Source organism: Pristis pectinata, chromosome 8 (assembly GCF_009764475.1).
Source record: "Pristis pectinata isolate sPriPec2 chromosome 8, sPriPec2.1.pri, whole genome shotgun sequence".
Lineage (NCBI taxonomy): Eukaryota > Metazoa > Chordata > Chondrichthyes > Rhinopristiformes > Pristidae > Pristis > Pristis pectinata.
In genome coordinates, this window is record NC_067412.1 from 81,069,461 (window position 1) to 81,091,166 (window position 21,706).

Below are 21,706 nucleotides of genomic sequence, written 5' to 3' on the forward strand. Positions count from 1 at the left end.
AAGATGAAAGTCTTTAATGAAATATAAGTTAATTGTATTATTTCAATTCTGTGTTTCCTTGTTAAAAGGTTTAAAATGTATAAAATTGCACCTTGGTTATCTCAGTTTATCTAATTTAGTTAATAGAATTAATCTGCAGCAAATTAGATCCACGAGGAGAAAAGAAATGGCATTATAATGGACATCATAAAGCTAATGTTGTCAAAAGATGATCTAGAATAAACTTTAGATGTCTTTTATCTAAATTCACAGACTATGACATTTGGTAACAGATTAATTTCTAAAGTAAAAGCTACTTTACCTTTTGTTTTGAGATTAGATCAGTTGGCTTTTGCACAGATACCTGGGTGGAAGCTCAGGATACCTGAGGTACAGTTTAAATACAGATGAAGTACAGCCTTCCACTTCTGTTAAGTGTCAGCCTCAGGAAACTTGCACAACATCAGTTTGTTCCTTATAGAGTCCAACAACACAGAACAGACTTCTTTCTTCAGGTTTCTTTCATAGCTCGATGGCAAAAATATTAAAACTTTTACTGGATGCACTCTGTAACAAGAGAACAATGGATTATGAAAGCCTGCATTCATTTATACTATTCCTAAAATGATCGTTGTATTTCTACCTTTAGTTTCTAACTTCATTTAGGCTGATTGAGAGAGAGATCTCTCTGAGAAGAGTGAGTTAAATCCAAATATCAGGCTGTCTAGGCTTTGCTCTTAATGAATTACAAGAATTTTAATCTAACAAAATGTATACCCAATTAAAGTGAATTTAGCTGACAAATTTACGTCATATTAACCTACAATAATTGAATAATGGCCAACAGGATCTTTCTGACAGAAAGACTACCTTAAAAGGTTCATTGAATTTAGAATACTATATATTTTATAATCAATTTAATAAAATTGGTTAAGCATTTTCTGTGCTGGGAGGTGATATGTCAGGATAAGGTGTAAATCTTTTTTCTTATTACTACTAAACTTATATTTTCATAAAAGTACACAGACTCTGTAATGAAGGAAAAAATAACTCAAGATTAGCAAAGTGTTCTTTTTTGTCAATTTCTTTTAAAATACAAAGCACAAGACCAGATATTTCAGATATTTCTAAATTAATATTATAAGCTAAATGCAAAAGGAATCTAAAACCTTTGATGTAGAATAATACTCCACAAGGAGTACATGTTACAATCAAAGGCAAACTTCTGACGTGTTCAAAGCTGGTTTAGATGGTAATAGTCCCTCAAAGTGAAATTTATGACAACTGTGATACTCAGATTACATTCAGATCAAAGTCTGATCCAATTCTGACTTCTTAACATTTACTTATTTGTAATTCTTTCTCTCTTTAATACCAGTTTTGATCTTGTAGCAATTGGAGGAATCTCTGTCACATTAGTCTTTGAGCGTGCTCCCTTCATCACTGAAAACCGTACTCTCTGGTTGCCATGGAACAGATTTGTTGTCGTGGATAAAGTCATCATGAAAAGAGTAGAATCTAATCCTCCTTTCTGTGACCTCAGTAGCTTTTCTACTCTGAATCCAATTGTTCTTCCTTCTCCCCTGACCACGTTTACGGGATCTTGTCCGCAGAGAGGACCTGCCATCCCAGAAATACAAGTAGGAACAGCTATTTCTTGATGTTTTGATGTAATAACATATTATTGTATTTATGTTTGTGGCGACAGGAAACCTTATTACAAAATTAAAATACTTATGAGATTAAAATGATGAATGTTGATGCAAAAAGAAGAATCATAAAGGATGCCTTTCTATACTAGTATTAAAGTTGTCTTTTGCTTCAAAACATCCAGTCACCTTCTGTTAGAAAATATGTTACATTTTCTAGCTGTGGAATATAAAACCTTGAAAATATATGATTGCGCTTATATCAAAACAAAGAAGACCTTTACCTTCTTCATGAATTCATGTCAACATTTGAGCTGCACTGGGCATACAATGAATCATTATTTTAAAAATATGTTTAATTTAGGAAAGAGAGAACCAGATTCTATGAGCACAAACAATGGTCCAACTCTTTCATACTACCCAGGATCCCAATCTGAATGTAATTGTTACTCCTCAAAGAATGAACCAGTCCATCCCACATTTAGCAAGACCTGGATAACAACAAGGCTTGAACTCATATGTGACATGCAACTTTCACAACAGATAAATGCTGGGACAGCCATACAACAAATACGGTTTAATAAACAAGGTATTATCTTCACAAAATCCCTCATCATTAACAATTGGTGATCCATCATTAACTAAAAACATAACTGGATGAGTCACATGAATACTGTGTCTACAAGAACGGGTCAAAGACTGGAATCCTTGGACAAAGAGCTCACTCATAACTCCCAAGGTCTTCCCATTATTCATTTACTGCTTCTACCACTTGTGTACACAAAATCATCTACACAGTATATGTCTGCAACTTGCTGGGTAACTACAAATTCATAATCAAGTAATGTCAGAGAAAGAAAAGGGAAAACCATTTTTTTCAAGGCCTCATGTAATTACATCACATGGAAGGATTTTTTTCAAAGAGAAGCAGAAAATGCTGAAAATGCTCAGCAGCTTTGGCAGCATCTATGGAATGTATCTTTGTTGGTGTCTTCAAACAGAAACATTAATTCTGTTCCCCTCTCCATGGATGCTGCCTGACCTGCTGAATATTTCCAATTTTTTCTGTTTTTATTTCAGATTTCCAATACCCAAAGTTTTAGATGTTCATTTCTTTTCAAAGAGTTTCAAGAAAATTAAATCTTTCATTTTTACAAGACCTTGATACATTTTTCTTAAATGGCAACAAGCACAATAAATTGCTTTAAAATATTATTATGCATGTAAGTACCTTGCCCACTGCAAGGTTCCACAATGATGAATGATGACAGTATACCAAATGACAGAGGCAAATAATGACAGCAATAGGCAGCAGTTGTTCTTATGCAGACTGCAGAGTGAAAACAAACAATAGTTTGTAATGTATTGGCCATTAAGCTCCTCTTCCTCACAGGTATAGTTCATCAGGCAAGAGTGCATTGGAACCCTGATTATTGCTAACAGACTGTCATTCATGTGCGGAAGATGATACAATCTGTCCTCCAAGCAGATTGAGAAAAATATCTGTGGTTTTGAGTGTGGATTTGACAAAGAGTATTCATCAAAGAAAGACTTAACTCTCCCTTTTCATAACCTACCACTGCACAACCAGAATCTGGAAAATTCCTCACAATTATTTAGGGGAAGACAATTTAGCTCCTTAAACTAAATTCATCATCTAATGAGATTGTCAATCTCAGTTTTAACAGGTAGCACAACATCAACTAGCACTGTTCAACGATGAGTTCTGTACTTCAACTATCCTGAACAGACAGAAGCATTTCTGACAGCCTGGCTGTAACTTTTAAACTGCCTTCCTTCATCCTAGCTTCCAGAAAGGAGGTTTTTACTTTCAATCATATGAGTTATCTTTGGTATTTTGAAAACTGAGATCAACTTTCCTTACTTTATATTTTTGTGATGTATATGTATTTTTATTTATCCTCTTCAAAATTTTATTTAATTTTCTTGTCATAAAACAATTGTGATTTCAATGGCCATTGCAGTATTGATAGTTTCTCATTCAGAAATAGATTTAGGACCTAATCTCTTATGCACTTTATAGTATACAAGTTATGAATTTTGGCATGTGAACAGTAGCAGAATCCACTCTTAAAGAAAAATAATTAACATAAGAATATAGAACAATGAACAGCAGTGATCCAGGGAGTGGTTAGACTCAGAGTCCACTTTTTTTGGCTTCTTACAACTGAGATGAAGTATGACTATTTTCAGTGCAGACACAAATATCATCCATTCATTTTCACAAAGCACAATTACACAGTCATTAATGTCATCGTTTGAATGGGGAAATATTAATTTATGGAAGTTTCCATTTCACTCATGAATCACCAGTGCCACTACCTGGCCTGGCTTATTCGTGGAGACCGGAAATGTGGACCTGTCCCTGGGGAATGGAATTTGTCCAGCTCAGTGGTGTATAATCCAGAAGTCCAGCTTCCCAATGTGGTCACACCTATACAAACAGCAGAAAACTTGCCATTTTTTAATGCAGGTAAACTGAGCAACTTTCACCAGTTAAGTTTCACCAAAAGCCTTGCACATTGGGATGCCCATAAACCTTGGAGCTAACTGCCACTTAGACATTCTCGAGCGATCACTGGTTTATGGCCATCAAAGTTAATTGACATCAAATCACATGGGACTTGCTGAGTTCAGTAGTGTTGATGATTACTCCCATCATGTCAATTCATGGATCACAAGCACTAATTTATTATTTCCAGCCTATAAATATGTTCAATTCTCTTGCAAATCAAATGGAATTGTGCCCTTCACAGCTGATGAAATACAACTGCTCTCAGCAAAGCAGTAAGAAGGACTGATGTACATCATTTTAAATAGTTTCTCTCCAAAAGCTGGATTGTGATAGAAGCTGGACAATTCAAGTAGCCCCACATTTTAAGGAGTAAATATTCAAAATGCAATTGCTGGAATTGATTTGATGAGGAATTGATCATATATGCAGGCATTATTTCAGGGTGTAGCTTTGAGTAACTTGATCTGAAATGATCTTTTATCAGTTTTACGAATTTCTTGCCTAAAGTGAAATGCATTAATATTGAGACTTAAGCTCATTTAAACACTGAAGACTGAATGCATAAATTGATGGCTATTGTGTGTTGCCCTCCTTTTCCAAAATTCAGCTCCATTGACTTCATTGAAACAGACTTTCAGAAGCAGAGTAAAGTGGCATTTACTGAAAGCAACCAAGGTGAAACCTCTCCTCCTGAGTGCCAGCAACAAGAACTTACAGATCTCATAAAATCAAGTGCAGTATAAAGCTCACTCTGCCCCCACTGATGTGATTCAACAGCTGCACGAGTACACACTGCTGGTATTAATGTAACATTTTACACAACACCCAACTTTTGGTCTGTCTGAGTAAATTTATCAGCTGATGCTAAATTGAGAACATATGAATTAGGAGCAGGAGAAAGTCATTAAGCCCCTTGAGCCTGCTCCAACACTTAGTAAGATCATCACTCGAAATATTCAAAGACTTTGCTTCGACTGCTCTTTGAGGAAAAGAGTTTCAAAGACTCAGGACTCACTAAAAGAAAAAAGTTCACTTCTTCTTGGTCTTAAATAGTTGATCCTTTAATTCTAAACACTGATCTCTAGTTCCAGATTCTCTCACAAGAGGAAGCATCCTCACCGTATCTACCTTGTCAACACTATTTAGGTCCATTTAGGACAAACAAATCAAACCTCTTGCTCTTCTAAACATCAATGGACACAAGCTATGCCTGTCCAGCCTTTCCTCATTGGAAAATCTTCCCTTTTCAGGTATTGGTTTGGTAAACCTCCTGTTTCCAGTGCATCGGCATCCATTCTTAAATAAGGAGACCAATCCTTATACATAATACTCCAGATGTGGTTTCAGTTCATCTTTGAATTGAAGCAAAACCTCCCTATTTTTGTATTCAATTCTCTTCACAATAAACAATAACATTCTGTTAGGTTTCTTAATTACTTGCAGTACACATGTATTAGCCTTTTGTGAACCATACACTAGGATACCCAGATCCTGCTGTGCTTCGGAGTTCTGCCAAACCTCAACATTTAGATATTGTGCATTTTTATTTTGGACATGTCTACAATTTCCCATTTGCCAGATCTTTGTCCACTCATTAACCTATCTGTGTCCCTTTTTGGTTTCTTTATTTCATATTCACAACTTACTTTCATACCTTTCTTTGGCAGCAAATTCAGCAACCATAACTTCCATTCCTTCAAGGCATTTGTATAAATTGATAAAAGTGAGGCCCCAGCACTGATACTTGTGGCACATCATTTATTGCATCTGGTCAACCAGAAAATGACCCATTTGTGCCTGCTCTCTGTTCCGTGTTAGCCAGTTCTATCCATGCCAACATGTCACCTCCTACGTTTTATTTTCTGCAATAACATTTGATGTGACATGTTGTCAAATGCCTTCTGAAAATCTAAGTACTGTTCAGCCACTGGTTCCCCTTTGTGCACTGAACATTTTAGTTCTTCGAAGAACTCCAGTAAACTGGTCAACATGATGTCTTTTTCACTAAACTATGTGCCCTTATAACCTTGAACTTGTACTGGGTGTTCTGCTAGAACATCTTTAATTAAAGCATCTAACTATTTACCTCTGACAGATATTTGTATTGGCATTGTCCTAGACTGATGGAAAAAATACCATGCAGGAGGAGGTCATTCAGTCCATCATGTCCATGCCAGTCAAAAATGGACTTTAGGTTAATCCTGCTTCCCAGTTCTTGATCCAGAGCCATGCAAGTTATAGCTCATCAAGTGCTCATCCAGGTACTTCTTAAATGTGATGCAGGTTTCTGCCTAAACCTAAACCCACTACTTGTTAAGTGAATATCTTTTTCAACTCCTCTCTAATCCTTCTGTCAAATAACTTAAATCTGTGCTCCCAAGTTATGTAATCGTTCTGCTGAGGAGGATAGGCCATTCCTGTTCATGCTATCTGAGCCTCTCATAGATTTTTACACATCAGTTAAACTTCCCTTTTGTCTCATTGTTACATAAAACAACACCAGCCCAGACAATCTATTCCCACAACTATGATTTACTAGCCCTGAAGTAACTCTCATACATCTCTCTCTCTCCACTATTTCTAGTGCTTTCACAAATTTTCTGTAGTGTGGTCACCAGATCTGAACACAGTACTCTAGTTGTGATTTAACTAATGTTTTACATAGTTCTGACAGGACTTCCCTGCTCTTGTATTTCATCTACTTACTTAACCTTTGCCTTATCTACTTGTCCTGCTACTTTCAGGGATTTATGGACAAGAAATTCAATTACGTTGGTCAGTCATGACCTTTTCTAAGCAAACCCATGCTAGTTGTCCTTGTTTAACCTGTGACTGATTAACTTGATTCATGCTGGCCCTCAGAATTTTATCCAGCAATTTGCCCAATAATCTTTCAGGCATTACTTTGAGATAACCCCAACTAAGTTTTCAAAGAATGCTTTGAACCAGCAGAGGGAGGAGGTTTTCATCTTATCAGTCCAACAGTAATTTGAAATCAGATCCTCAAGGTAAAAATTATTAATTTCAGTCTTTTTGCAAAACAATGAATTATATTAAAAATTGCTTGTGCTGCATCATTATATCTTATGTTTATATTACAAAACTATCTCCAACTCAAAAACATTCATCTTTCTTGCCAGGTTGTACAGGAAGAGATTGCTATCCCAGCCAGTTTTGTGAAGCTCAGTTACCTCAGCAGCCGTGCTCCTGGATACAAATCATTATTGAGGATTATCATGACTCATGCCTTTATTCCAACTGGATTAATCAAGGTTCATCTTATGATTGCTATTGAGGGGCGACTCTTCCAGAAGTGGTTTCCTGCCAGGCCTGACCTGGCTTACACTTTCACATGGAACAAAACAGATGTTTATGGGCAGAAAGTTTCTGGTCTCACTGAAGTAGAGGGTAAGTTATGATAAACTACATAAATATTCACAATGTTTTGCCATGTGTGCATTATTTGTGCAGGCACTAGGTATTTTTTGATATTATTTTTGCTAATAATACTTAATGGAATTCTTTGGAAACTCCTTTACTGATCTTGCTTTTACCAAATGTACATCACAGAACTGCTAAGTTATTGTTAGTTATAATGTATTTGGGTTAGTATTACATTTTGGGCTTGCATCATCACAATCAAGTTCTGCTATTTAATTTTGTTTTCCTTTCTTTGTAACATTACTTTGCATATATTAAAAAGGAGTGCATTTTGCTTATCAAATTGTTTATAGTTAATTTATGTTTATGATTTGATCTGCACAGATAAGACAAATTTCCAAGTGATTGTTTTCCACCTTCCAAGAGCAGCCAACCACTGATTTGTAAAGATCATTAGCTTTTCTTTTCCCAGATTTATCATTGAAATATCTTTTAGCAGAAGCAGCCACCACTTTTTACATTGTTTGAGGATGGAGCAGACAGGGGCACTTCTTGCCATTCTTCGACTCTAGAATAGGTGTAATTGCACTTTGCAATTGAGCTGACCAGTAATTTTCAGTGTTTCTACCTGCAAGTTATTGTGACATCGGCTTCAATGTACAGAATAAGCAAGATGTGGGGTAATATATTTTTAATTTGATCTGACCAAACAAAATGCACCCATCCACGTGTCCCATTTGGGCTTCTAACCTGTACTGAAGACACTGGAGGAAAAGCTTCAAGTTTCATGAATGTGAAAAGGATAAGCAATTCCCCAGTGTTCCTATTCCTTTCTGTAGGTTTGTGGGTACAGGGTGAGAATAATTTGGTTATATTGTTGATACTGCTGATTTATACTGTCCTGCCTCAGTGGCCAAGGTACTAAAGGGCAAAAATATCTGTGAAACAGCAACCTGTAAGTAAATGTTTTTTGAATATATTTTTTTTAAAAGGCTGTCGATTCACGTCAGAGACCTCATGTGTTTCATATTTTATGGAGTGTCAGAGTAACAGATTGTCATCTCCTGGAGTTTGCTGAATTTATTACATAAAACCTTGTACCTCATTCAGAATATTTAGGATTCAATTTTTAGATATTTTCATCAATGACTAGTGTCACGCAATATTGTGCACTGTCGTTTTATAATAATGAACACATCAAGTGACATAAAGGAATTCTTGCACTTACTCCAATGTTTATTTGGTATAGTTTTAGTGAAGAGGAAATTGTGAAGTGGGAATGAATGATTCTCACTCAGACATTCAGGCGTAAACCAAACAAAAAGTAACCTGCCAGATTTTGGGCTCTTTAGCTTTAGTCTGTGACAAAGCTTACCATCAAAGAAATTAATGCAGCAAGCATACTAAACTGAATTAAAGAGATTATGGATAATGAAAACTGTATAATTGAAAAATATAATGCCTCTGTTTGAAAGGTATAATCTCAACATGAAGAGATTCAAATTTTTGTTTTATTGTTTCTCAGTTTCAGTGGGTTATGAATACGAAACCTGTCCTGATTTGATACTCTGGGAGAAAAGAACAGCAATTCTTCAAGGGTTTGAAAAGGATGCCTCCAATCTCGGAGGATGGTCTCTGGACAAGCATCATGCCTTGAACGTACAAAGTGGTAAGTATCTACAGTGCAATGTAGATTCACATAAACATCAATCAGTACAAATCATCTTTGTCAATTTTTCAATCTCATTAAAAACAATGGACATGCTGTTAGACTCTAAAAGACCAGGTTCAAACACAAACCATCTAAATTACATGATTGTCTTTCCCTCCTGCTCATGCAACCCTTTGACAATCTTTGTCCAGAACCTGATAGTTGTATACATTTGATGCACAGTGAATTTTCATTTAATGCAAACGGTGATCTTATTCAGCAAGATGTTTGAATGGATGATGCAGGAAATTACATTAAAAGCTCTCTTCTGAGGTTGATGCTAACTCATGTTATTGGTGGAGCAAGCTTTACTCACCATTTAATATCATTGTACTTGGCCTTGGAATGCCAATGTTTGTCACTGAAGCCCAGAAATTCAGTGGTACTGTGCCTACTCATTGTCCCAATAAACAGAAACATAATTCCCTAAAACAATAGACAGGTAGCATGTGCTCAGCAAGAGCTGGAAAAGTGCTGTCCTTCCTATTAGTAAAGGCAGCAGAATAAACTTCTGGGACTAACACCCAAATAGCTACTTGTTACTTTGTATAAATGGTGTCCCCGCCATTTAGAAGCATCCCAACCCCTGAAACAGGCAGGTAAAAGTGTTTCACCTGACCTAAAGAGCTTGAGAGCATTCTTTGATTGTCAATGGTGCTAAATAAATACAAATCCTTATTTCTGCGTTATCTGCATTACTTCGTTATATGCCCATCGGTTAAAAAAAAGCAGAATTGGGTATGCTCTTAACAGATTTTGACCCAGCTTGTCATCCTTAATATGTGGGAAAAGCAGATAACTAACCAAAGTCTTGAATTGTGTACTTTTTCCTCTCATCTTGTAATGTTGTCCTTAATAAAGAGTTTACTTAATTCAGGCTTATATTTTTCATTCTTAATTTATTCTTATCTGATTTGTTATTGGACATCAAACTAGGAGGTTTCAGTCATCCCAGTTGAAGGATGCTTAGCACAATAACAACTCCTCAGTATAAGCAAATGGAATATTCCAGTCAAAGTGGATCAGCAGAGATTTGAAAAGGGAAAGTCATGTTTAACTGGTTTAATTGAATATTTTTAATGTTTGGTGTTAAGGCAAGTTCTGTGGATATTGTTTCTGACTTTGAAAGGTTATTTGGTATGGTCCCAATCATATTGGTTATCCACAGCAAGGATCTGAATTCTGATTTTTTTTAAAGCAATGCTATATCCTTTCAAAGTTGAACAGAAAGGGAAGTGCTTAATATGTTCTCCAGCAACTAATCAATAAGCAACCCATTAACGTATCAAGGAAATCAAGAGAAAGAAACACTTCAGACTTATTTTGTTGGCAAACCTCTTTATGTTCCTCTGTGAAGAGGGAGATTAAAGAACGAAGGAGGCTTCATAAACTGCACAAATATTCAAAAAACAAATGACGGACTGAATAACAAAAATCAGATTTCAAATTTATAAGTCAAAGCATAGAGGAGAATTTTATAGGTTGGATTTTACAAGGAAATCTTGGCAGTTCTGTGCAGAGTTTTCCTAGTTCTTTGTGTAAGTGCCAGTGATTTCAGAGTTTGCACACATGTATGTGCAATCATGGAAGTCCCAAACTTGTTGGCAACTGTTCAATGCTGTTTTGCTGAACTGCACACCAGTGTTCGACATCTATTGGAGTCCAGCATGAGAGCACAAGGTTACAGCAAATCCTGTTTACTTACTGAAGGGGCATCTGCACTGACAACTTGCAAAAGATTAAACTGGTGTGGGGGAGGCAGGGAGTGGGGGGAGTTCTCCTCCATTGTTTTCAATTAGTGGAAGTAGCTGTGAGGAATTATAGAAGGTGCTCATACTTATTAGATTGATTTTAATTGTCTGGGTTTATTTGATTGCTTTAATTATTTTAGTTTCATTTTCTTAAATGTTGTAAATAATTTTCCAAAGTTGTTAATAGTTTGATTCATTTTTTTATCATTTTTGAATGTCAGAGACATTTAAAAATTCTCAAAAGTTTTGACAGACAGGCAGAGGGTAGGGCTGAGGGGGTGGGAGGTGTGATATAGCTGGCTGTCTAACTAGTTTCAGCACTTGGTGGGTGGAGCATCCTCTGCAACCCACACTTTCCCTCCCCACAAGGTGATGGAAGATGTGTGCATTAGGTTCTATTACAACTCAAGATTTCACTGTTATAAATTGGCTAGCCTCATCCAACAAATTCCCACTCTAGAATGTGCCTGGAGATCAACTGTGAGCCTGGACAACTTGTTGCTGATCACAAAATCCCACCCATGAAACCACACTAATTTGTGGTGGAACACCATATTTATTTTTTTAATCATCATAAGTTTCACTAATTGAATCTGATCATCATTTTTGTTCAAAGTTTACTTCAACCTGTTATTTTATAAATGTGGTTTTGAAATGGAATATGAAAATAAAAGCAGAATTCATGCATTTTAAATGAGAAAGTTTGCAGATCTGGATCAATTATATCCTGTTCTCTGACCCCTCTTTACCTAAAGAGTACATTCATTCTTAATTTACTGTTTGCTCTGCCACAGGAGATCAATTAGTGTATAAAATATCAACTCATTTATGGCTTTCACAGAATAAAAAGCATAGTAGGAGAGTACTATCCAAAATATTTGTTAAAGTTCCTGAATATTTTAAGTCAAATTTGGGTTTTCTTATTCAGCCATGGTTAATGTGTGACCATGCATTAACCTGAATATGTTACAAACACTTCATTGTCCTTTTGTTGATATTCAAGAGCAACAATTTTCAGTGTTAATTTAAAATCCAATTACTACATCAATGTCACTAAATTATAATAGTAAAAGCCATAAATCTGTTAAAGTATTGTAACCAGTATATCCTTTGGGCAACGAAATATTTAGGGCTTGTAAAAGTGCTGTTCACTAACAAAGTCAAGGAGTCAGAGTCAATTAGCACAGAAGTGGGCCCCTCAGCCTGTCAAGGAGTCAGAGTCAATTAGCACAGAAGTGAGCCCCTCAGCCTAACATCTATACTAATCCCATGTACTAACATTGTTAAATTTATAATTCCTTATGATATCATTTCTAGAGAGAGGGTGGGCACCTTTCCCTTGGATTTGATCCAGATTTAATTCATTGAGTAAATATTGTTCTGGAACTACCAGCTTTCAGTAAGTCTTGGACTCCTACAGATGCACTGCCAGATGTTGAAATGTGTGATTTTCTGAGTGATGGATGACATTCACTGTCTCTAGACTCTACACCAACAGAGCCCATCAATATCCAGCCCAAACATGACCCGCTCCTTTCACCTAAATCTGTGAGAAGCTAACTCTTCACATTCCTGCTTTTCACTGCATTATTTACTCTTGGTTCTCTTTATGGTGTCACTATTACTGCACTACCGGGACGCAGGCAGGTTTGGACTCTTTGCTTCTCTCTGCTTGACAATTGTTATGCTGACCAGCACTGCTCCCAGACTCTCCCAATACCTGGTTCAGACCACCCACTCCATTCCCTAACTGATCGCCTTTTATATCTCATACTCTTCATGTTTACCCATTTGAAGTTAATGGACCTGACATTTGCAAAGAAAGACTAAATAAATGGGAAATGCAATATAATGTAATGTGATCTATTGTTGGGAATCAAAGGATAACTGATTGAGTTAATGGCTCAAAGAGCAGAATGCTAATCTATGGTTTACAAAAACTTCCAGCCAATCTGGTTGCACAGTTTATTTTTTTAAATTGCTAACTATCTCTCAGACTGTGAGAGGATTCAGTCCAGTTGCAGGAATGGGATTAGAATTAGAATTGGATTTTGAGAGTTTACAACTGACAGCTTTCAGATTTTACCAGTAGAGCTAATTAGACTTTATTTATATTTAGTCCCTCCAGCATTTTCAGTGTGATACAACAGGTAGAAATTCTGCTTTAAAAAATCCGTTATAATGTACAAGACACCAGGATCAAAACAAAATAAAGGAACACTGTCAATTGGCCTTTTCTAATTAAACAAATATCAAACTTCTAAGATAATTCTAATACTGAAGGACAAATGAAACTAAATTCCTTGTGATGGTCAATGCTGGATTTATGCTAAAACTGACAACAATCTCGTGTTACATAGAACATTTAGTTTGTTTCCTTCAACATGATAGGTGCAGTAACAGAAACTCAAAAACTCTGAGCTACAGTGGGTCAGCGGCTGCCTCACTGTTCCAGGGACCCGGGTGCAGTCCTCACATCTCAGTGCTGTTTGTGTGGAGTTTGCCCATTATGTCTGTAACCAGGTGGATTTCCTCCCATGTCCCTAAGATGTGGGGGTTGGTAGGTTAATCGACCACTGTAAATTGCCCCTAATAAGTGGTAGAATATTGGGGGCAATTAATGGGAATGTAGGGAGAATAAAATGGATGAGGATAGGATTAGCGCAAAAATTAGCTTGATGGTTGGCATGGATTAAATTTGCCAAAGAGCCTATTTCTGTCCATGGCTCGAACATCTTACTGTCATCTGTAACCTGACTTATGTAGAATATTTTGATAGTAGACTTACAGATGTGTTTACAGTTACGAAAGGAGCACATTCTCCTGTTGTATTAAAGTTGCATATTAAAGCTAGGTATTTTTACTTGTTTAATGACATTTCTGCCATAAACAGAAGCAAATAATTGTTCAGTTTAAAATGTGTGTTCTTGGAAATCCCAGTATTTTTTCAGTCTAAGATCAATTAATGAAAATATGAAACATTTTACTCCTATTTTTATTTAGTTCAGGAAGAGTTTCTAAAACCATGTTGGTTCATAATTTAAATTATTTTTATCTGAAAATATGAAACTGAAAGCTCCAGCACAGTTCCCTTTAAACTCTTCACCAAGGTCTTTGTACTGTGTTATGATCGCTGTCCACGGTCAGCCACACATTGCTCACTGCCAGCCTACATTGTAAGTTTGCAATTGTCTTTTCTGATCTACTAATGTTCAATTGGTAAATTTGAATTGGTAAAATGGTTTATCATTGTCACATGTACTGAGGTATAGCAAAAAACTTGTCTTGCATACTGTCCATACAGATCATTTCATTACACAGTGCATTGAGGTCATACAAAGGAAAAACAATAACAGAATGCAGAATAAAATGTTACAGTTACAGAGAAAGTGCAGTGCAGGTAGACAATATATGCGAAGCCATAACAAGGTAGATTGTGAGGTCAAGAGTCCATCCTGTAGAACTAAGGAACCATTCAATAGTCTTATAACAGCGGATAGAAGATGTCTTTGAACCTGGTGGTACGTGCTTTCAGGCTTTTGTATTTTCTGCCCAATGGGAGGGGGGAGAAGAGAGAATGCACAGAGTGGGTGGGGTCTTTGATTATGCTGGCTGCTTTACTGAGGTAGCAAGAAGTGTAGACAGAGTCCGTGGAGGGGAGGCTGGTTTCTGTGATATGTTGAGCTGTGTCCACAACTCTCTGCAGTTTCTTGCAGTCATGGGCAGAGCAGTTGCCATACCAAGCTGTGATGCTTCCATGGTGCATCGATAAAAATTGGTGAGGGTCAAAGGGGTCATGCCAAATTTCTTTAGCCTCCTGAGGAAGTGGAGAGGCTGGTGAGCTTTCTTGGCTGTGGCTGGACCAGGACAGGCTATTGGTGATGTTCCCTCCTAGGAGCTTGCAGCTCTCAACTCTCTCAACCCCAGCACCATTGATGTAAACAGGTGCATGTGCACCCCCTTCCCTCCTGAAGTCAATGACCAGCTCTTTTGTTTTGCTGACATTGAAGGAAAGTTTGTTGTCAAGACACCATGCCACTATCTCCTTCCTGTACTCTGACTCATCATTATTTGAGATACGGCCCACTATGGTGGTATCTGCAAACTTGTAGATAGAGTTAGAGCAGAACCTGGCCATGCAGTCATGAGTGTATAGGGAGTAGAGTAGGGGGCTGAGGATGCAGCCTTCTGGGCACCAATGTTGAGAATAATCATGGTGGAGGTGTTGCTGCCTATCCTTACTGATTGCTGTCCAAAATCATCCAGGTTCAAATTGGCAAGGTCCTGCCCGGCAGCAGGGACCTGTGTAAATTAATGCTTCACCAGAACAACCCCCCACCCACAAAATTGCTGGGAAAGCTTTTTATCAGCTGGCTAAGATATGCCCCCTGGCTTTGCCAATTGTCATTTCTGTCAAGTCCTTTGAATATTTCTGAATATCAGGGATATTACAGAAACACGTAAAATCAATTAAAATTCAATGAAACAATTTGAACAAATCAAAAACATTTAACCAAACTTAATTAATTAAGAATACATGAATTACCTTATACTTATCTAGGCCTATTGCAGATGTTCCTCTCTGTTTAAATGAATGGAATTGCTGTTTCTGGGCCAGGTCTAATCTGCCATAGATTTAGCAGGCACGTTCATCACTAATTGTTGGGGTTAGCTTCAAGTTCACATTCCACAAGGAATCCAACATTGGAGCTCAGTTGAGGAATCACTGATGAAGAGCATGCCAATCTTTGTGAGATCTCAGCATTTGTGTGGGAGCCCTGAAACTGCCACTTCCACTGAGAAATGCTGTCAGTTCACCACAGGTAGATGCCATGGTGGTACAGTGGGCAAAACACTGGATCAACAATTAGGACCGTCACCTTTCAGCTACAGCGACCTGAGTTTGATCCCGACCTTAGGTGCTGTCTGGAGTTTACACATTCTTTCTGTGATAGCATGCATGCTATCAGGTGCTGTGGTTTCCTCCTGCATCCCAAATTGTTGCAGTAAATGATGCTTTCCAGGTGAATGATAAAAAAAAGAATCAAAAAGGAAGTTGATGGGCATGTGAGAGAGAATAAATTGCAGGGCAACAGGCAGTGGGGGAATGGGACTGATGGGGTTGTTCTGAGAACAACCTGGGACCTGATGGGCTAAATGACCTCCTTCTGTGTTGTAATAAGTAAATATTGCTGGCATTTCCTTGCAACAGGGATTTTCCTATTACATGATGGACTCTTAGCCTCACAAACTACCTTGTTATGACCTTGCACCTTATTGTCTACCTGCAATGTACTTTCTCTGTAACTGTGACACTTTACTCTGTATTCTGTTATTGTTTTTACCTTGTACTATCTCAATGCACTGTGTAATGAATTGATCTGTACGAACAGTATGCAAGACAAGTTTTTCACTGTACCTCGGTACAAGTGACAATAATAAACCGTTACCTATACATGTTGCAGAAAAGAATGCAATGTGCTTTATTAATGCTGAGAAATTAAAGAATGATAACATTTGTATAAGGAAATTATTTACTATTTTGAAAGGTTAATCATAGAATTATAGAAAATTTGTGATGTAGAATGAAGGTGTTCAGCACATTACGATTGCACTGGCTAGAACAGCTAATCCAACCTCCCAGCTTTAGCCCTGGGGGCCACGGTATTTCAATTGTACATCCAAGTACTATTCAAAAATGATGAAGGTTCCTGTCTATCCCACCCTTTCAGCCAATGAGTTCAAAACCCTGGGTCAAAATATTATTCCTCCTGCCCCTCTGGGTGAAAATATAGTCCTCCTGCCCCTTCAAATCCTTCTGCCAATTACTTAAAATTTATGGCCTGCTGGTTTTTGATTCATTTGCCCAGGGAAATGGTCCTTTCTATTTGCTCTATCTGGGTCACTAACACATCTACTAAGTCTCCTCTCAGCCTCCTCTATTCAAAGATGGCCCAACTTGCCCATCCTTTTCTCGTTCTAAAATTTTCCTGGCAACATCCTCATAAATTTTCTCCACGTTCTTTCCAATGCAATCATATCTCTCCTGCAATATGGTGACCAGAACTGTACGTGGTATTCAAGCTGTGGTCTACCAAGTGGTGCCTACAGTTCTAGCACAATCTGCCTGCTCTTATGCTTTATGTCTTGGCTAATGAATGAAAACATCTAGTATGCCTTTTATTTCTTTTTAACTAACTTATTTACCTCTTAAGTATTGATGGACATACACCCCTAAGTCCCTTTCTTCCTCTGTATCTCTAAGTATCCTCCTATTTATTGTGTATTCCCTTGTCTTGTTGCATCTCCCCAGATGCATTACCTCACCAGACTGAATTCCATGTGACACTCTTTTGCCTAACTGACCAAACCATCTATATCTTCTATCTTCCTGCTTGCTGTCAACTATGCATGATCAATTTTTGTATCACCTGGGCACTTATCTTTCAGCAACCCCTCATTTAAGCTTCAGTCACTAATACGTACTGAACCCTGTGCAAGCATATTGATATTCAACACGTTGCTTCCTGCCACTAAACCAATTTTGGAAAATGAAGATTGATCCTGCCCCTCAGAATTGATTCCTATAACTTGCCCCCTACCAAAGTTAAATTAACTGGCCTCTAATTACTCAGATAGTCCCTAGCTTCCTTCTTAATCAGCAATTTAAATACTATAGAATGTAAGTTTAAAATTAAGCATTTGGGAGTAAAATGAAAACTCAAATAGATCTTTTGCAATTAGGTTAAATTTGTAGAATTAACTACAAGGAAACACAGCGAAAGATAAAATACAAATGGTTCAATTAGATGTGGTTATTGGCAAAGTGATGGAGAGGGATGTTGAGAAGTTAACTGGCTGGCTTCAACCTGTGAAAAGGGATACACTTGTTAGTTTTGATGGTCATTTTCTGTTGACAAATGGAAAACAAAGAAGCATAGAGGCCTGGAGCAGAACACATGAAGATAAACAATGGCAATTTAACCCTACTCTCTTTTTGCACCCTTGTCTCCAACCAGCCTTCTCCTTGTCATATGGATGCAACTCCTATCACACAACTATTAGGGACTAGGAAATTCCTTGGTGATTTTTCAAAATCATCCACAATAACTTCAGTAGAGATTTTTATTTTGATTTTGTTACGTACCAGCAACAAAAGAAACACACCGAGTCATGTATAAGTGTTAGAAACTATTTTGTTAATAACTACTTATGATAATAAGAAAGGAAAAAAGAATATAAGTGTTAGGATGTTAGAAGTAAAAATGTTAGATATTAAACATAAACCCCAAAAACAAAACCTGAAGTGTGTGTGCGTGGCAAATTCCCAAACTCCAAGTCCAGGAATAGTTCTCAAAGTTCAGTTCAGCAAGCCATAAGGTGAACCGTGAGCACAGGCTTTTGCAAAACCACCACTGACTGAAGAGAAAATATAGAAAGAGAATAAGTTACGAAATCCAAATGTTCCACGATGGAACCCATACAACACCTCAGTCACTGATGATCTCCACTGCTTTGTTCTGAAGTATCTGCCACCCCGAAAGGCATTCGAGACGTGGCCGTCCACACAAATACCTGTTTCCTTCTACAGGTTAACGACAAAGTGGACTCCACTGGATTATTCCAAAAATCCATACGTGGACTGTAGTGGCAGACACAGTTATTGTTTTTCATCCATCGATACAGAGACCAGCAGTCAGGGTGTCCCTTTCTCCTCTCTCTCTTTCCTGACTGAACCAAAACGTCAGCACGTCGTTATCCCCTGTTGTTGTCTTAATAACACCACACACACACACACACACACACACACACTACTGTACTATGTCTTAAAGGGACATTCACCAAATAGTAACCTAATCCGTAACAAGTGTTAGAAAGTTGAATTGACCTAAGCAGTTTTATTTTGTCTAGCATGAACAAAATGGATTGAATAGCATCTTTCTTGGATGTAATTAACTGTAATCTACATGATTTTTTAAATTTTGCAAATCGCCCATCAAAGTTATGGCACCAGTCAAGAGAACCCCTGAGAAGATCACCAGTATGGGTTCCTTGATTTCCTTTGTAAGTCTTCCATGTGTCATTGCTTTCATTTCGCTTATTCTTCAGGCACCTTCTCAGGTTTGGTGTGCCTTAATCTTTCAGCAGTTGACTGACACAACCTGTACTTGACAACTACATTACTTGGGGACAAAATGATAGGATCTTTTGCAATCAGGACTAGATAGACATGTATTTTCTCAGTTCCCGCTACCTCCTAATGACACACAGAACTAGTACTAGAATTAAACTGTGTTCTTTCACAGAAAGGCAAATTTATGGGCACCACTCAGGTGAACATATCATGCCTCCACCTGCAGAGAAGTGAAATTGCAAAGATATATGAATATATTTATTTCAAACATCACACATGATTGCAACAAAAGCAATGTAGTGATAAAATTAGAATCAAAATAAAAGGACTTTGAGCACAAATGGTGCAAAAGCAATGGAACCAGGCTTTCAGGATGTGAATTTAGTGACCTGAATGGAGCTTAAGTATTAAATGAGAGGAGGCCCTCCTGCACACAAAATGCAGTTGATTATCAAATCACGGATAGAAACTGGGTTTGTAACACAAGTTACATGCCTCCAGACATGTTCTATACTTAAGTCTTTTTTCATCACCCACCACTAAAATTCTTCAATGTTTGTTCCATCCCTTCAATCCTGCATAGAAGACATTAGGGTAAGTTTATAGGTTTACAAATTAGCACTTGCAGTGGAAAAAGTCATGGATGGCACAAAAAGGCACACTGGTTGCGTCTAGCTTAGACCTGTTAGGTCAAATGCCCTCCTCCTATACCATAAGGAAATATATGATCCATGATAATGTATGAATATGATAATACATGCTTTATGATAAGATAAAGAGAGATATTTATTTATTAGTCACATGCATATTAAAACGCACAGTGAAATGCATCTTTTGTATTACTGAGAATGTGCTGGGGGCAGCCTGCAAGTGTCACCACTCTTCCGGCACCAACATAGCATGCCCACGGCTCCTAACCTGTACGTCTTTAGAATGTGGGAGGAAACCGGAGCACCCGGATGAAACCCACACAGACACATGGGGAGAACGTACAAACTCCTTACAGACAGTGGCGGAATTGAACCCGGCTCGCCGGCGCTGTAATAGCATTACGCGAACCGCTACGCTACCATGCCGCCTTATGCTACACAGCTCTGCACTGGTAGAACTGACTTATAAAAATTACTGCAATAGGTGATACATCTCTTGTTTTTAACTTCCAGACATTCCCCCCTGCAACCACTCATGTCACTTTGTTTTATTGGGAATGCTCTCCTCCACTGTCTTCAAACTATTCCCCCAAACTACCAGAGGCTTTGCTGTACACGCTTCCTGCTCTTTATATTCCCACTGTGCAAAAAACAAAATCATGGCATTCTATTGTGGAATTTGTTTTCTTATTTCATAAAACTATAAAACTCCTCTCATTTTAACCGTATTCCAACAAATTATGGGCTTCTAATCTATTGGTATCCTCAAACCTTGGCAGTCCCTTATAGTAGGGGTCATGTCATCTTGATAATTCAATGAAAGATGAGGCTGTTTGTAACAATCCCACTGCCTGTATTGGAACGTTTTACTATCCAAGAATGCAGCAAGATACTGCCTTCCTCCATCTTCACCACTGTTGCGGCATTGATTGTGGAATGTTTTAGATTAAACTGTATTGTGTCAGGATTTTAAAATATACAACATCCCCAACACTTGGAGCTGGAGTCAAGTAATAAAGTACAGAAAATTCAGGGCCTTTCAAAGTATTGCTTGAAATAAAACTGTGTGGGTGCAAAATTCTGCTGTGTGGTTTTAGTGTTGGGGAGCTATTTGTTTGTCAAAATAGCTTCAGCACTGCTTATAATGCCTATGAATTATGCAGTGCCCAAGCATTAGAAAGGTTCTTATTTCTAGTCACTATAAACACTGTGGCCAGTAGAATCTGTAGGTGTAGAATCTAAGTTATTAACAGTTGAGCACTTGTCTCTGTCCATAATTACCACCATGAACAATGGACCCTGCTGAGAGATAAAAGCACAGCTGACACCAAACATGCCAGTACTAGTTATCTGAAGGAGCAGTCATGTTTGGTACCAAACCCAGGTATGAAGAATCATTTCAGAATTGGTGGTTATCAATGAAAGTCAACCCACAAATAGTGACCAGCTTCCAGTGAGGAAAAAAAAAGGAAAAAAAAAATCAGAGAATAGAAATAACAAAATATATGACATATAAATAAACCATAGAACCATAGAACACTACAGCACAGAAAACAGGCCATTTGGCCCTTCTAGCCTGTGCCGAAACTGTATTCCGCTAGTCCCATTTACCTGCACCCAGTCCATAACCCTCCAGACCTCTCCCGTCCATGTATCTATCCAACTTATTCTTAAAACTCAAGAGTGAGCCCGCATTTATTACATCAGGTGGCAGCCCGTTCCATACTCCCACCACTCTTTGAGTGAAGAAGTTCCCCCTAATGTTCCCCCCTTTTCCCCTTTGACCCTAAAGCCATGTCCTCTCATATTTATCTCTCCTAATCTAGGTGGAAAGAGCCTACTCGCATTAACTCTGTCTATACCCCTCATAATTTTGGAAACATCTATCAAATCTCCCCTCATTCTTCTGTGCTCC

General features: G+C 37.8%; 1 protein-coding gene across 9 annotated transcripts in view; it reads left to right on the plus strand.

Annotated features, from left to right (window-relative positions):
- tenm1 (teneurin transmembrane protein 1) overlaps window positions 1-21,706 on the plus strand; it is a 1,611,625-nt gene that overhangs the window by 1,461,437 nt on the left and 128,482 nt on the right. For all 9 annotated transcript variants that reach the window (XM_052021038.1, XM_052021037.1, XM_052021042.1 and 6 more), the window contains 3 exons: window positions 1,358-1,619; window positions 7,305-7,572; window positions 9,071-9,214. In XM_052021038.1, the coding sequence (XP_051876998.1) occupies window positions 1,358-1,619; window positions 7,305-7,572; window positions 9,071-9,214 (674 nt within the window). The remainder of the gene's footprint in view (window positions 1-1,357; window positions 1,620-7,304; window positions 7,573-9,070; window positions 9,215-21,706) is intronic.